The sequence below is a fragment of the Penaeus chinensis genome, chromosome 16 (assembly GCF_019202785.1).
Source record: "Penaeus chinensis breed Huanghai No. 1 chromosome 16, ASM1920278v2, whole genome shotgun sequence".
Lineage (NCBI taxonomy): Eukaryota > Metazoa > Arthropoda > Malacostraca > Decapoda > Penaeidae > Penaeus > Penaeus chinensis.
Window position 1 is genome coordinate 35943625 of NC_061834.1, and position 15000 is coordinate 35958624.

The 15000-nt window shown below is 33.1% G+C and overlaps 2 protein-coding genes across 2 annotated transcripts in view; one reads left to right on the forward strand and one right to left on the reverse strand.

Moving 5' to 3' along the window:
* LOC125033356 (transmembrane protein 184C-like) overlaps positions 1-4636 on the forward strand; it is a 16967-nt gene extending 12331 nt beyond the window's left edge. Inside the window, exon 11 of the mRNA XM_047624785.1 lies at positions 35-4636. Within this exon, the coding sequence (XP_047480741.1) occupies positions 35-73 (39 nt within the window). The 3' untranslated portion in view covers positions 74-4636. The remainder of the gene's footprint in view (positions 1-34) is intronic.
* A 7030-nt stretch (positions 4637-11666) lies between these two features.
* On the reverse strand, positions 11667-14579 carry LOC125033509 (acyl-CoA-binding protein-like). Its single transcript, XM_047625067.1, has 3 exons — positions 14427-14579; positions 13008-13122; positions 11667-12031 (listed from the first exon to the last, which is right to left on the reverse strand). The coding sequence occupies exons 1-3, from the start codon at positions 14439-14441 to the stop codon at positions 11889-11891; spliced, it is 273 nt and encodes a 90-aa protein (XP_047481023.1). The 5' UTR covers positions 14442-14579; the 3' UTR covers positions 11667-11888.
* Positions 14580-15000: the final 421 nt, after the last annotated feature.

Consider the following 15000-nt stretch of genomic DNA (forward strand, 5'->3'; position numbering starts at 1 on the left):
CCATTTCTTTTTTTCATCCTTTTTCAATCTACAGGGCGAGGGATCAGACCCAGAGGATATGAAAGCCATATGACACCCAACAGTCCCTCGGCCCGGCACTGTGGTATAAGGCGGGTGAGGGTGTCACTTTGTGTCGGAGAAGCACTACGCCGCACGCTCCTACACAGGTAGACAAGAACCAAGCTTGGTCTAGTGAGAGTATTTTGTGCGTGTGTCTGTGTAAGTCTGCTACACAGGCTTCAGATTTTGTATTCTATTTTGTTAGTATTTTTGCTATTATGGTTACAGTCTTTTAGATGAGAGATGATTCTGGGGCTTCATCGGATGGGAAAGTGAATTTGACTTCTGCTTAGAAATGCATGGATTGGCAATGAGATTTTATGCAACCATTGCATTTCCCTTCCCCCCCTCCCCCCCTCTCATTTTTAACTCCTTGTTTAGAAGTGGAAATGTAGTTTAGTAGATAAGATGTCTGTATGAAACTGAAGTGTTAAAACACCAAAGCTATATATGTATATTAAAAGTGCCCATGATGTTAGCTTAAAAAGTATCTCTTATAAATCTTATCATATATTTACCAGTAACTTGTAGCTAGTCAAAAAAAGTAATTTTGTAGCTAATAAGGAAAAATAACAAATCACATTTTACTCGTAGAACTATTTTTTTTTTATAAGAAAATGTATTTATTATATACATTATACCACTTGCCTCCAGACAGATGATTTTGTTGTCATATTTTATCTTATTGACAGAATACAGAATATAGTGAGCAAGAGCCAAACTTTTTCAAAGATGATGATATTACCTCCAAAAGTTATTTTAGGTTAAGGATTGTGATTCAAGAAATAAATGGATGGGAACTAAAGTGAAATCAGCATATGTAATGGGAGTTATTGGATACTTGTTTAATTAACTAAGGAATAATGTATTTTGTTTTGGCAAGAATCCTGAATCTACATTCTCTAATTAATATATGATATTTATACTGATTCAGTATCACAACCAGCATTTAATTATTATATCTCATACTTGATAAAAATAGGCATTAGGCGGTGCAAATGAAAAGCAAAATACAGGACCATATATCAAAAAAAAATTAAGTTCCTAGATTATTCAGACATGTCTTATGTATACGAGTTAAGGCACATAACAAAATTTACAATATTAGATGTACCACAGTTTATCCTTTTATGTACATGCTGATTTGACAGTTAATATGAGCTGGAATCATTTATTACTTCTCATCAAGTTTTTATTTTTGGTTACTGCAGATATGTAAAATGAAAATCAAGGCTCTGCTTTCTTTGCTTTGAGCGTTGATGGATCGTCAAAGTATTGTACTTAGTGTATAATGAATAATGTGATGCCAAAGGCAGTGTTAATCTTGGACTGTGAGAGTATTTTACTTAAGTAATTCCTAATATATATATATATATATATATATCAGTAATATAAAGGCAACATTGAGGTTAAAGATTAATGAGGAATAGCAATTCTTAAGAAGTAAAGATTCTTAAGAGGTAATGATTAAAGTTAGGGAACATTATTATTTTCCCTTTCCTTTGTTTCTTTTTATTCTTATGTATTTATTTATATATTTATAGGTTTTATTTGTCATTGTTTGTCAAAAGTTTTTGTGTAAATATTTCACAAAACATTCACACAAAAATATGTAAAAGAATGTTTTCAAATATATGTATTTGTAGTATCTGGTAACTTTTCTAAATCTAAATTAAAACACATAAAATAGATTATTGTAATGGACCCTAAACATTTCTGTAATTATCACAGTTAATTAATGGTACCTGCAGAAAGGTTTTCAGTTTAAAAGGTTATAGGTAAATAATCATCTTGCATGAGTTAGCTTGGTGATTTTTCCTCCCATTTTATATTTTGTTGGACTCTTTTATCAGCTGCTAATATATAAGAGACAATTACTTTAGTTTTATTGCATCATATACCAAACAACCCCATTGTCACATCTAAAAGATTCAAGGTAAGAAGTATTCTACAGTGTTAAAGTTTTGGATAGGAGTTATCTGTTATTTTTACCTCATGAATTCATTCATCTTAATTCACAAACAAGTTGACCTACTGTCTACTGTGATTTTGTTTTGCTAATGTTGTTTGCATGGACATGACTCTATAAGGACATATTCAAGTCAGTTACTAAACCTACCTGGCCTTACCCATGAATGCCATTCCTTGAATTTTGAGAAAGAAGATTGTAAGTTAATTACTATTATTACTATTAATGTTATAATGATAATGAGAATTCAAATGGTTATATTAATATAAAGAACAATTATGATAGTATTAGAAATATAGACTTGTCAATGAGAACTCAAGAAATGGTATGAACAGGTAAGATTATGTTGGCCTGGTAATTAACTCCTAAGGGTTTTTGATGTTATCTCTAAGTACACAAGATAGAACAAAACTACAGTGGACTTCCATGTACCTAGCGCCAGTGGGTTAACATATTGGTACCAGGTACATGTACTGTCCACTGTAATTTTGTTTTGTGAATTTCGTTTGCACACAGAAGGCTTTACAATTGCTAAGTCAAGAAAGAGTCGATATGTAGGTCCTATGTAACCTCACTTGATTTCCCTTTTCCTTGAGTTTTTGAGAAAAGTTTTTTTCCTAATGCTACTAATGTCAGTGCTGTTATTATTATGGATGTCATGATTATGACAATTCTATTAATAATGCTATTAGCAATAAGCAGGTGGAGAGCCATTTGTGTGTAAAAAAAAAAATTGATAAACTAAAATCACAGTGGGCATAGAATATATGCCTTGCCACCCAGGCATAAGTGGGTTAATTTAATGTATATAGTAGAAATATGCCAGTACCAATACTGGTTCCAGTGCCCACTTTTCAACTGATACTCCGATATCCTGATAATAACCAATGGATGAAGATGCATGTATAACAGTATCAATACAAGTATTTTGATTTTTATTAACAATTTACCTGTGATTATTAAGAATGTAAAGGTACATTCACATGCACTTTAGAAACAGGGAAGCTAGATACAAATATTTCAAGAAATTTGAAAGTCCTGTATGATACCCAAGAACTATATATATTTGTGGCCTTTTATCCAGTATCCACCAGGTTATTTAGCTTGAGAGTCGGTACCCTGATAGTTCTGACATTCTAGTATCTATATCAACTACTAACATGAAACTGTCTGGAGACATTAATAAAGCATACAGAAAAGTAAAAATGAAAAAAACAATATTTTTACCTAGTCAGTACCTGTACCAAAACCAAAACTACTATATACCCAATACTGTTGGCACATTTCTAATATGCAGTGCTCAAATTATTATAAAACTGAAATTAAATCATCACATATTAATGCTTCAAAAAGAGAAAATGTAATAAACAAAATACACATTGAATCTACTTATATATTGCCTGAGTAGGTGACTATGTACTCTTGTTATGGAACTGATTTTATAGAGCATTAGAAATGGAATCCTAGTGATACAAAACATGTACTTTCAAGAATTTTCTGATAGAATATAGTCAACTTACATTTTGAACTCTTTATGTATTATCACAAAGTATGAGAATATTTATTTTCTAAAGATATATTGTCTAGAAAGGCATTTACCCATGATGCATTCTTATTTTGATTTTGTTTGTGAAATATTATGTAAAAAGACATAATCTGGGATTGTATGTAGTGACTTATTCAGCATGGTAAAAGCTGCTTGGTCATCATAACCTTTAAAGATATGAGTATTTGTGCCCCTCTAAATATTTTTTTTATTGCAGATATTAATTTTTTTACCACTGCCTAACCTCCACCGTTTGGATGGTGGTAAATTTAAATCAGATTTAGAGTTAATAATGTATAGTTTATTAGAATCACATTTGTCTTGGATTTGAAACAGAAAAGAGATGAATTTGATGGTGATAAAGAAAATATAATAAATTTACTCAAAGCATATGTAGAATTCATACTTTCCAAAAACAAAAGTTCCCCTGTTTCATCTGCATGATGAAGGTCCATAAATTTTTCATCAAAGATTAATCCAGCACACTATAGTTTTTATTGTTATGGATACTTTGCGAACATGACTGTTTGGTACATTCCAATGTACAACCACTGGACGTTATGACATTAAGGATGTTATTGCGATAGTCTGGTTCGGACAAAAAGAATGGAGAAGATGAAGGGGTTTGTCGCTTAAAATGTAAGTTCACAGTTTTTGCCACCAAAATGTGTTTTCAAAAAGATATCTCGATATCAACAATGGGTCTTTTATTATAAACAGACAAGTAAGTAAAGTTGTACCTTTTCTGTGTTTAAGAATATGTTCAACATTACTGGTAATATATAAGTGAATAGTACACATTTAGTACAATTGTTACAGTAATTTGATTGAAATAGACAGTATGTTTTAAAATTTAAATATATTTTGTTTAAAGAAATATATGCATTATATGTGAATTACTGTGGATTAGCAGAAGACTAATCCATAAAACTATTGTTAAAGAAAATATTTTCTTGATTACTAATGCTTTGTTTTCCTCATTAGTACGACTCCATGTTGCTTATGTGATTCTATTGATGTTTCAGTTAAAATGCTCTTATCAATAAAATATATTGATGTTTTTTATGACTGTCCTCACTTTTCTTTTCCTCTCTCCTTCCTCCATCTGTTATAGTGGCCTGCATTTTCATCCACAAAGAATGTGGAAAAATAGATCATTATAGTTCTTTACTGAACAGATTTGATTTATTTATTTATTTATTTTTCTTCCATGGTGACCTTATTCTTCTACTTTTTTTTTTTTATTATTATTATTATTATTGTCTTAAGTTTTGCTTTGGCCTGGTCTGCTCAATGCTTAGGTTTGCTTAGAATTTTATATTAATCTTTATTAGGAGCAGAGAGTGTTCCCAGCTGCTAGCAATCATGTTTTCTCCTTTTTGGGTTTCTTATTTAGTCATTCTCTCCCTCTCTCCCTCTCTCCCTCTCTCCCTCTCTCCCTCTCTCCCTCTCTCCCTCCCTCCCTCCCTCCATCCCTCTCACTCACTCACTCTCTCTCTCTCTCTCTCTCTCTCTCTCTCTCTCTCTCTCTCTCTCTCTCTCTCTCTCTCTCTCTCTCTCTCTCTCTCTCTCTCTCTCTCTCTCTCTCTCTCTGTCCTTCTCCCTCTCCTTCCTTGCCTCCCTCATCCTCACCCATTCTCACTCTTACTCACAGTCAAATCAAATCTAAATGTGAAAAACTAGGCATGGTCTAGCATAAAATCTATACAAAAGAAGTGCCAAGTGTCTAAGTGAAACACAACATAATCTCCTTGATATAAGATCACACAGAAGCTTATTAATTAAGGCCACAAGGGGACTGCTATTTTGTGATACACAGAAAATACTCTCACATCAAATAAATGTACACATATACATAAACATTTTCTTTTCTTTTTCATTTACTTCCATTTTGCTTGTTTTCACTGCTTTATAACCTCATTAAAAGATTAATAGCATTTATTTTTCAGGCAAATTGTTGTTCCTACTACCCTTGATATTTTAGCAAAGGCTACAATGCATATTCAAACAATCTGCAATTTTTTTCAATTGTGGTAATGATTGACACTAGCAACAATTCTGATTATTGTTGCATTTCAAGAAACTCATGAGGTTAAGGGGCAAAGAAAAGAAATGAATTGACATTTAGCAATATTCATTTTGCATTTTAAGACTAAAACTGCATGTTAGTCTGTTGTATTGGGACCACTTTGGCAAACAGGATGCTTTCCTCTTTGTCTTCTATTACAGCTCACTTTAGCATATCAGATATTACATAGAAGGATAATGGTGAATGACATATTCCTTAAATTTGATAGTAGAGTGAAATGGTGATTGAAGTATTCTTAATTAAGATATATTATTGGCTCTTAAGAGAAAAAGGAAAGGACTAAGGTGAAATCTGATGATAAAATTCTATGAATAACAGTATCATATTTATCTTATTTATCTTGCTGCTGGTTGATGCCTTTAACCCCTTGCCGACGGATACGACGGGTAGACACGTGCTTTGCCCACTGTTAGTACTTGTTTGATTGTTTATACACATAGATGGCTATACTTGTACTAAGTCACCAATGAGCCAGTTAGGAGTACTGCCCGTCTCGCCCGTTCACCCTTTTCTTTGATTTACGAAATATTTTACATTATCTTATTTTGTTGTTACTAATATTAAAAAACATTATAATAATTATAATGTTTATAATAAAAATAACACCATCGATATCCATAGCACTAGTAAAAAACACGTTTTTCCCGCCAATTCAAATCACGTATGGTCACAAGGTCTACTAATTGACTCCTTTGTGGCTAAGCACTAGCAGAGCCATCTATGAGCAGACATTTCACAAAAAATATAGAAAATGGGCACAGCATTTTCCCCATTTTTTGTTCATTTTCCCCGACGGCATTGGGTTAAAGAGTAATAAAAATCACTTTTATTTATTTCTCTATATTAAAGGACTCCATATCATATAGTGACTGTCATTTGTGATATAGATATTACATTTCTTAGTTAAATATATTTTAGATCAAAAATTTTGTTGTAACCTATCTGTAATACAGTGTAATATTTCCTTAAAGTCCTACTGATTGTGATAGCTATAACAGTATTATGTTGCATGTGAAACTGTATCACATTTACTTTCCTGTAGTTTGATAATTTTTTTTTTTTTTAGTTTCTCGTAATGTTAATGCATTTCCTGCACCTGCATTATTTTGTTTAGGTAATAGTTATATAAATGATTATTTTTAACTTTACGATTCATACTGCTGAAGTCATTGATATATTGTAAATTCTGTAGTGGAGTGGGAAAAGAAATATATGTTAATTGTTTTTTTTATGGATTATGGCTGAATTACTTCAAGAAGTTTTCATAAAGTCCATATTTCGGATTTGTACTTTGATTTCAAAATTACAGATTACTCGAGACATCATTTCCAAATCTTATTCCTATCTTCTGTGGGAAAGCTAATTGAAAAAAATACTAATACTAATGAAATATAGCAGTGGTATTTAAAAGTATTAAAATAAATGCTAATGGTGAGGTACACAATTCAAATTTGAAACATATTAGTATTCTAAATGATCAGTCTGAAGAATTATCTTGCCTTTAGATTTATTTGAAAGACGTAAGTATGTATACAATATCTGCATCATTAAGATTTGTAGCTAGTAGCATAGGAAATGGTTGGGATCAACAAGAAAAGGTTTTTGTCAGAAATAATAGACAAGAAAACTGCTATGATTTTTACTAACAAAACACTGCCTTGTTCATACTGCTCTAAGGAAACCTTTGGATGCACATGCCCTCATATGGCCATTGGCTACAAGGTGAGCTGAAGACCTATAAAAATTACAGAATAGTTGATTTATTGATTTATTGACAGATTGTACTACTCCCATATAATGCACTATAGAATTACATAATTGTATTACCTAAATGTTTACATATTTGTTTTATTTATTTACTGAATTATTTTTGCCATGTCAACAACTAAGGACATTAGTGGCATCTACAAAATATTGTAATAGGGTAGGGCAAAGTCCCCAGGTAAATATTTTTGGTTCATTAAGTCAATGTTTGTGGATTCCCAGAATGGTCAATGGTCAAAAACAAATGTACAGGCGTCAAAGGTTACACAGCATTATGGTAAAGGATTGTGGCAAAAAGGGTAAATATGAGTTAATAATTTGGGTAAGTGGACAGAAGAAAGTGTTGAAGAAGAGAAGGAAAAGTAAAGAAGGAGAGGAAAAGACCCTGCAAAATTAGTTAAGGCGAGAGCTGAGGTCCAAGGCAGGGGGGATCCCTACATTGGGCCTCAGTCTCCGCCTCCTAATCCCACCCACAGCAACAACAAGCAAAGGATGGGTGAAGGGGGGGTGGGGGGTTATACAAAAAGAAAGCTTCAAAATGCCCAAAAATAATAAGATTTTTTTCACCTATTATATCTCTTAATTCAACCAGCATTATCAGGCAAAGTATAGCAATGTACTGAAAGAGCCAGAAGTGATAAGCTCATGTTTGTTGATTTCTAATTATGACCTTTAAAGTTCAACTGCCCTGATGACCTTAGAGTGATTTACTTGATTGGTATCTAATGCACTCGCATTCTCCTCGCAAAAGTTGCATGAATATTTAATTTTATCAGTAAGGGTTGGGAGGAAAAACCCATTGTACAATCGGGTAATGTTCCTTATTTTCTGCCATTTTAAGAGCACATTAGTGTTTTCTATGTAGCTCCTACAAAAATTGTGATTGACCTGAGGGTGTATTAGATATTATATAGAATATGAAGACTAGGATATTCATATACTTCTGTCCTTTTTCTTTATGTTGCTTTGTAGGTTTCATGACAGTCTGTAATGGCATTTTGAATCTTCCACCTTCACTTCCACTTGGATGTTTCCCTTTATATCATCTCAAGCGGGAAATTTAGTGTACACAGATGTGACCCTGATTTATGTGGTTTTATTTGCTGTTTAAGCTATGTTAAAGCAAATTATACAGATATTTTCTTGCTTCTTGTTTCCATTTTTCTTTATTTTATTTTTGTTATTGATGATGTTGATTTTAATGTTTTCTCATAAGTTACTTTGCTAATATTTGGCAGTAACATTACAAGTGCCAATAGCGCTGAATTTGTGAATGATTTATTTAGGTATGAGTAAACAGTCAATCATCTTGCACATTTAACATCTCATATACCTGTATGTATGATGTAATTCGTGAAGCCATTAAGAAACTGAAAAATTATATTGTAAACAAATTTCAGTAGTCTACAAAAGTAGTTGCATTACAGTAGCTCAGTTCAAATGTCACGCAGTGTTCAATTACTCATATAATCTATCAGTTATTGATGGAAATAGTTGTACATGGACTCACATATATGTAGAGTCACAAACTAAATAAAGCCATAAAGTAGGAAATAGAGTTAGCATTTATTATTTTTAAAAAATAGCAAATCATAGAACGAGTCATTACATCCTCACCACAACCACAGTGATGGGATGCCAGTCAGACGGCTGCCGCACCTTGATGGTTCATCTTCCATTGTAACATCATAGAACCAAGGCTCAATGAGTATAATTACTTCATGTTGAACTTTATCACAGTGGACTACTGCATCATTTTTCAGCTGTTGTGCTAAAGTATTTTCTTTTAGACTTTCCATTTTTCTCTCTTTTCTTTGTTTCTTTATTTTTATTAGTCTTTAGTTATTTTCTTTACTATGTCCTTTCATTGCTAATTTGCTTATCTTTCTCTTTTATTACTCGGCATTCATACTAACCAGGTATATCCAGAAGGAATATTCATGTCTATACATCTCTCTTCAGTCTTCCCCTAAGTGGTGTAGAACTGCAGTTCTGGAAATAAATATTGTATATTATGCATTACTCTCGTTTGAAATTATTTACAGTTTTATTGTTTACATTATGAACAATTATTGAATATATTTGAATGGCCTGATTTACTTGTTATAACCAGTATCATTTCATTGGTATTCATTGGTATATTGGAATATGTTTCATTTAGTATTATTACTTTTTTTCATAATTATCTTTATGAATAATAACTTTTTGCCAGCAGTGTGCCAAAACAGAAGATAACAATTAGAGTAAATTATTTCCCTTCACATATGTTCCCATTTAGGAAGCTGCTAAACTTGATGTGCCTCTGAAATTAGATTAGTTTCTCATCATTGTTAGAGAAATATTAGCACAGAAAAAAAGTTGTACATTCTGCACTATTGTATGCTCAAATGTTAGAAAATTTCACTGCAAGTGTATAGTGTAAAGTTAGGATTTTAAGGCTGTATTTGTGTCATTTACAGCATAAAAATAGAATGAATGAATAAGTAAAAACAAGGTTAACACACCACCAAAAAAGAATCCTTGTGTCTATCTTTCTTCTTAAGTAGCTAGCTTGTAGAATAATTTTGTTTTTGTTTTAAAAATCTGTGCCTTTAAAAAATGTTTGCGTTGCTAAACTGTGCAAACTAAATGTCATTTCACTGAAAAGATGTATATCATTTGAACTTGATCATTAGATTGTTTGTGATTATATTTTAGATTAAAACTCCTCTAAAATGTACCAAAGGAATGGAGTCTGTAAAACTGTTCTTCACGCAGATTGACTAGGCAAACTCACCCTGATGTTCAAGCATATAAACACAATGAACACTTGAAATTTCATGTAGGACTTAGTAATGTCTTTTCTGCAATTGGATATTTAAATTGTATTTGTATCAAGGCATGTCCAGACAAGGGGGCCTAATCAGTGGGCACGAACTAAGAAGGGGCGTGTGAGGCAGGCAAACTACTAGCAAAACAGCTGATTTGTGAGTGGAATCAGTTGTTTTGCCAATAGTGTGACTGCAGCTCATGCCCACTCCTCTGGATGTGCCTTTAGAACGCTCATTTCTCTCCACTTACACATTTCACATTAATGCACCTTTCAAAAGTAAATCAGTTTTGTGATCTCCCATGTTCATAATAGATATTTCATTGTAAAACCTTGTACCAACCTAAATACACAGACTATACTACTGAACTTTTTGTATTGTAGAAATAGGATGTGATGTAGTGACAGGCCTGATGTATTTGTACCACCTGTTGTTGTAGTTCTTATGCACTGTATAAATATTGTATCTTAACTTGAAAGGTAGGTTTATCAAGAGGAGACCCAGGTTTGATCTATTGTATGTCAGTATCATGAGTTTTGGGAAAGTATGTTAAGTAATTTTATTATGTGAAAGATGGGAAGAAAACACCACTTTTTATTTATTAACAGGTCAGTGAGAAGGAATAGCTGTCCATCTATTGAAATTCCTTTTTCTCTTTAATCTTCTGTACAAGGCCCTGTCCACATGATCAGAGTGCCCAGCAGGCTTTACCCATTTACTGAGAAAAAACACATTTTTCATACACAGGATACTGGTATCTGACAAGGTTGTCCACCCATGCCCAGCAGCAAATAGTTACACTATCAGGCAAATGGCCTTATCTGGTGATTTTTGCTCAACCATGGGTATGGGCATTTTTGGTTTGCCCAAACAATGGGTATTAAGCATATGCCTGTCAGTCAGTGCTCGATCTTGTGGGTGAGGCTGAAGAGATAGTCCATTTTATATAATGTACTTGAATTTTTGTTATTCTGAATATCCCAATAGTATGGCTTTGTTATTGGTTTGTCAGATGGTAGAATTGGTTATTACAATGTCAAGAAAAAGAAGAAAATAGCCAACATCAAAAAATTCTCAGTCTGTATTCAATAAGTTGTAGAAATAAAAGATGAATGTATATGAATTTCTGAGATTTCACCATTAACCTATCAAATCTGCAGAAACAAAGATTTGCAAGTTAATGAATTGCATTAAAATCATCTTTTGTTATTAAGCTTGATACAAAATAAGGTTATTGTGTGGATGAGGAGTAAGTCATGCTCGTGAATAGAATAGATACAGAATGGTTTAAAGATCCTTCAGTTTCTATTACTGAAAAATAATATTAATACCTCTCCTCTTAAAACCATATATTTAATACGGTGGTACCAATTCACTAAGCTAAAAATCATACAACTAAAATTATACTTTTGGTAATCATACAACATATAGATCTGCCATTTTATTCTCACTGGTATCAAAATACAAATCCACTAAGACATGCTGAGTATTAGAACATGTTCCTTTTGTAAATGAACCTGCATCAGAAATTATAAAAGGAAAGGAAGGCGAATGATACCAATTTCTTTACAAATCATGTCGAGAAAATGGAAAAAGAAAAAAAAATTATGATGTAATGTGAACATCCTCTGGTTACACAATATGATATGTTTATGCCTTAAGGCCATAGGTACTAATCAGCTGTTCAGCCTTTGCCACGTACGCCTCCATGGCTGCCTCCTTGGACATGCCCTTCTTACTGCTCCAGGCATCCCACTTTGCCTTTCCTTTGAAGTCCAACATGCCTGGCCTCTCTGAAGGGGAGAAAAATGAGTTTCACTTCGGGGCAAAAATAGAATTTACATTTGAAGTTCTAGTTCAATTTTGATATGATCCACTTAAAAAAAAAACACTTTACAAAAAAAAAAATAATAAAAAAAGATAAAATGAATGCATTATATGATTTAGAAATAGTCATGTGGTAAATGACTCATACCTTATATTATCTTAACACTCAATATCTATTATCTTGGTTCCTGTATTATCAGACAATTTACTCGAGAGGACTGATAAGCAATGCTGGACTTAATATATTACATTATCATTGGTAATTTTGATAGCTAATGTTACACCATCATACAAATCCTCTTATCCAAACTTGTTAATCTGCCTCTAGATATTTAACATTATAAAAGTTTAAATATCATGATCTCCTGTTTGTAAATCATAAACCTTCTAAATAATATTAAACTTCACACTAAAATAAATCTTATCTTGTACTAACAAGATATTGAATCTCACTGCACAAGTATTTAGCCTTTAGTTATATGAAATTGTTGACACTATGCTTAACAAAGCAAAATCATAATTTCTATTCCATCATAGTAACAATGTGAAACTCAAGTTCGTTTAATTCCCATTTTAACATTCTAAAACTAATTTCTCAATTATCACATCTGTACACTAAAGGACAAACTTCTAGCAAGACATTTTCAAGCCCTATCACAAATAAGCCTTTGTTGCAACTGTTATCAGATCTGATACTTAGAGATTAATACAAATTTTACCACTCAGATATAATATGATCTTGTGATCAGACACTTATCTTTAAAAAATATCTCTATGCCTTTTCCAGGACTGGAGACAATGTACATAAAAAACTTATTTGATAAAAAATATACAAATAAATAAATATATAACTAAATTAACAAATAGAATAAAATAAACTGACATTCTTTCAAGATGTAATGAAATGAAAATTCAACTATCAGGTTTTGAAGAATAACTTGCCTGTGTTAATATCTCCAACTGTTGCCTGCTTGTACAGGGAATAGATTTCCTTAAGTTCGTCGTCAGTTGGCTGCTGCTGCAGGTTCTTGACCTGCTCAGCTGCCTTATTAAACTTCTGAAAATTAAAGAAAATTTTAATAACAGAATATAACATTTAGCAATATAGTAACATTGGAGAATGTAACACAAGAGCTTGTCACCATACAAGGAACCAGTTAAATCCCAAATTCTATTGGAAATAAATAGGAGAGGTCAGATGGCCACCGCCAGAATTCGTGCAGTCCCACTCAGAAGAATTGCCGCAGTATACATATTGTGAACTTGTTTCATATTATTGAAGCATCTAATCTTTCAAAGTACAAAATTAAACAAAGATCATTCCAATCTCTTATACTCCCAAAAATATACATAGTTTACTTACAAAATAAGTTTTAAAATCTTGTATGAATTCTTTCCAGAACATTCACAATGACAAACAACTGCCTTAACTATTCTGTTATGGAATTCCTTTTACATAGGATTCCCTTTCTTCTATTACACGGATTTATTATTCATTACTTTGTGCCTATCATTTGGTGCCAACTTGCTGCTTACGCCATTGGAATGTATCCAAGTTGTAGTACATCAATAATTCAGGTCTAATGTGGTTCTCCATATCTAGTTCTGTAACTTTTATTCTAAGGAATGCTTAATATGAAGAAACTTTGTTCTTGAGATCATCATTGAGAAATAAATACAGGTGTATTAATAACTCTATTCAAGGCTTGTCATGACTCATTGGCACTGGTATCATATGCCATCTTTACTATAGAGATTTTTTTTTTTTTTTTTTTGCATCTGAATACAGTTTGCTGCTATCTTTATAAAACCATTGCTGAGAATCTATGTTTCTGGGTCTTCTATAAAAAACAGAAAACATCAATACTAAAGAAATGATTTTCATTCCCCTGTAGTTGTATTAAGTGCTGTTAAAGTATCTACTCATGACATTTCTTTAATTCACACAATCACGAGTTAATTTACATGTATTCACTCTCAATCCTATTACTCTAAGCAGTAGCAAGAGGCATGGTTGTTTTGAGTCCTTCTTAACCTATTCGAATCCTGAAGAAATAAAATCGTATGCGGTGGTGAAACAAAGAACAAATAATGAAAATTCCGAGAGAAACGACACCGCTTTATCAAGAACTACGAAGGAATCCCACCCATGGAGTACAAAGGCAACAGACATACATTCCTGAGCACGCCCTCCCCGTCTCATGCAGAATGTGTCCATCCTATCGATTTTTCAGACACGCAACGAACACCCACTTATAACACTTCCTCTTTCCCACATACAAACCCACTTCCCCAACACCCACGAGACACCTCACTCCTTAAAACCCACACAGGGTACTTTTGAGAAAAGTTTCCCCCCACCTCTTCCAGAGACATGGCGACTTCGTCCGACAACGGTGTGTGTTCTGAGGAGATCGACGTCCTTCTGCCGGCGAGAGGTGGTTCCTCGCTCGCCCGGCGCCGCACCCCGCCCTCGCCTGCCGGACTGTGGGGACACCCATCTCTATCTTCTTTTTTCTTGGATGGACCGGGATTCTAAGGGTGTTATTTTGCATTCGTTTGGTGGCTGTATTTTGCGTCTATCGTTCCGTGTGAGTTTGTTTTTAGGTTTCGCGAAGTTTGGGTATGTTTTGTCGTGTTGTTGTTAGGGGGTTGGTAGCGTGTAGCATCTACCTCGCGGCGAAGAACTTTGAAACTGCTTGAAGAAATGTGGTGTGATGGTCCCTGATCGCTTTCAATTCACATAGCAGCATTTGTAAGTCTATCTCCTATAGTCTTAACTTTAAGCATTAACTCAAAGGTTTACAATAAAAATATCATCATGTGTGATTAAATGACGTACTTCAACATCTTGATATCCGACGCGTCAGGATAGTAAAAGAAAGGCGGGCATTTTTTTTTTTTTTTTTTTTTTACAATATAGGTACGCAAAGTA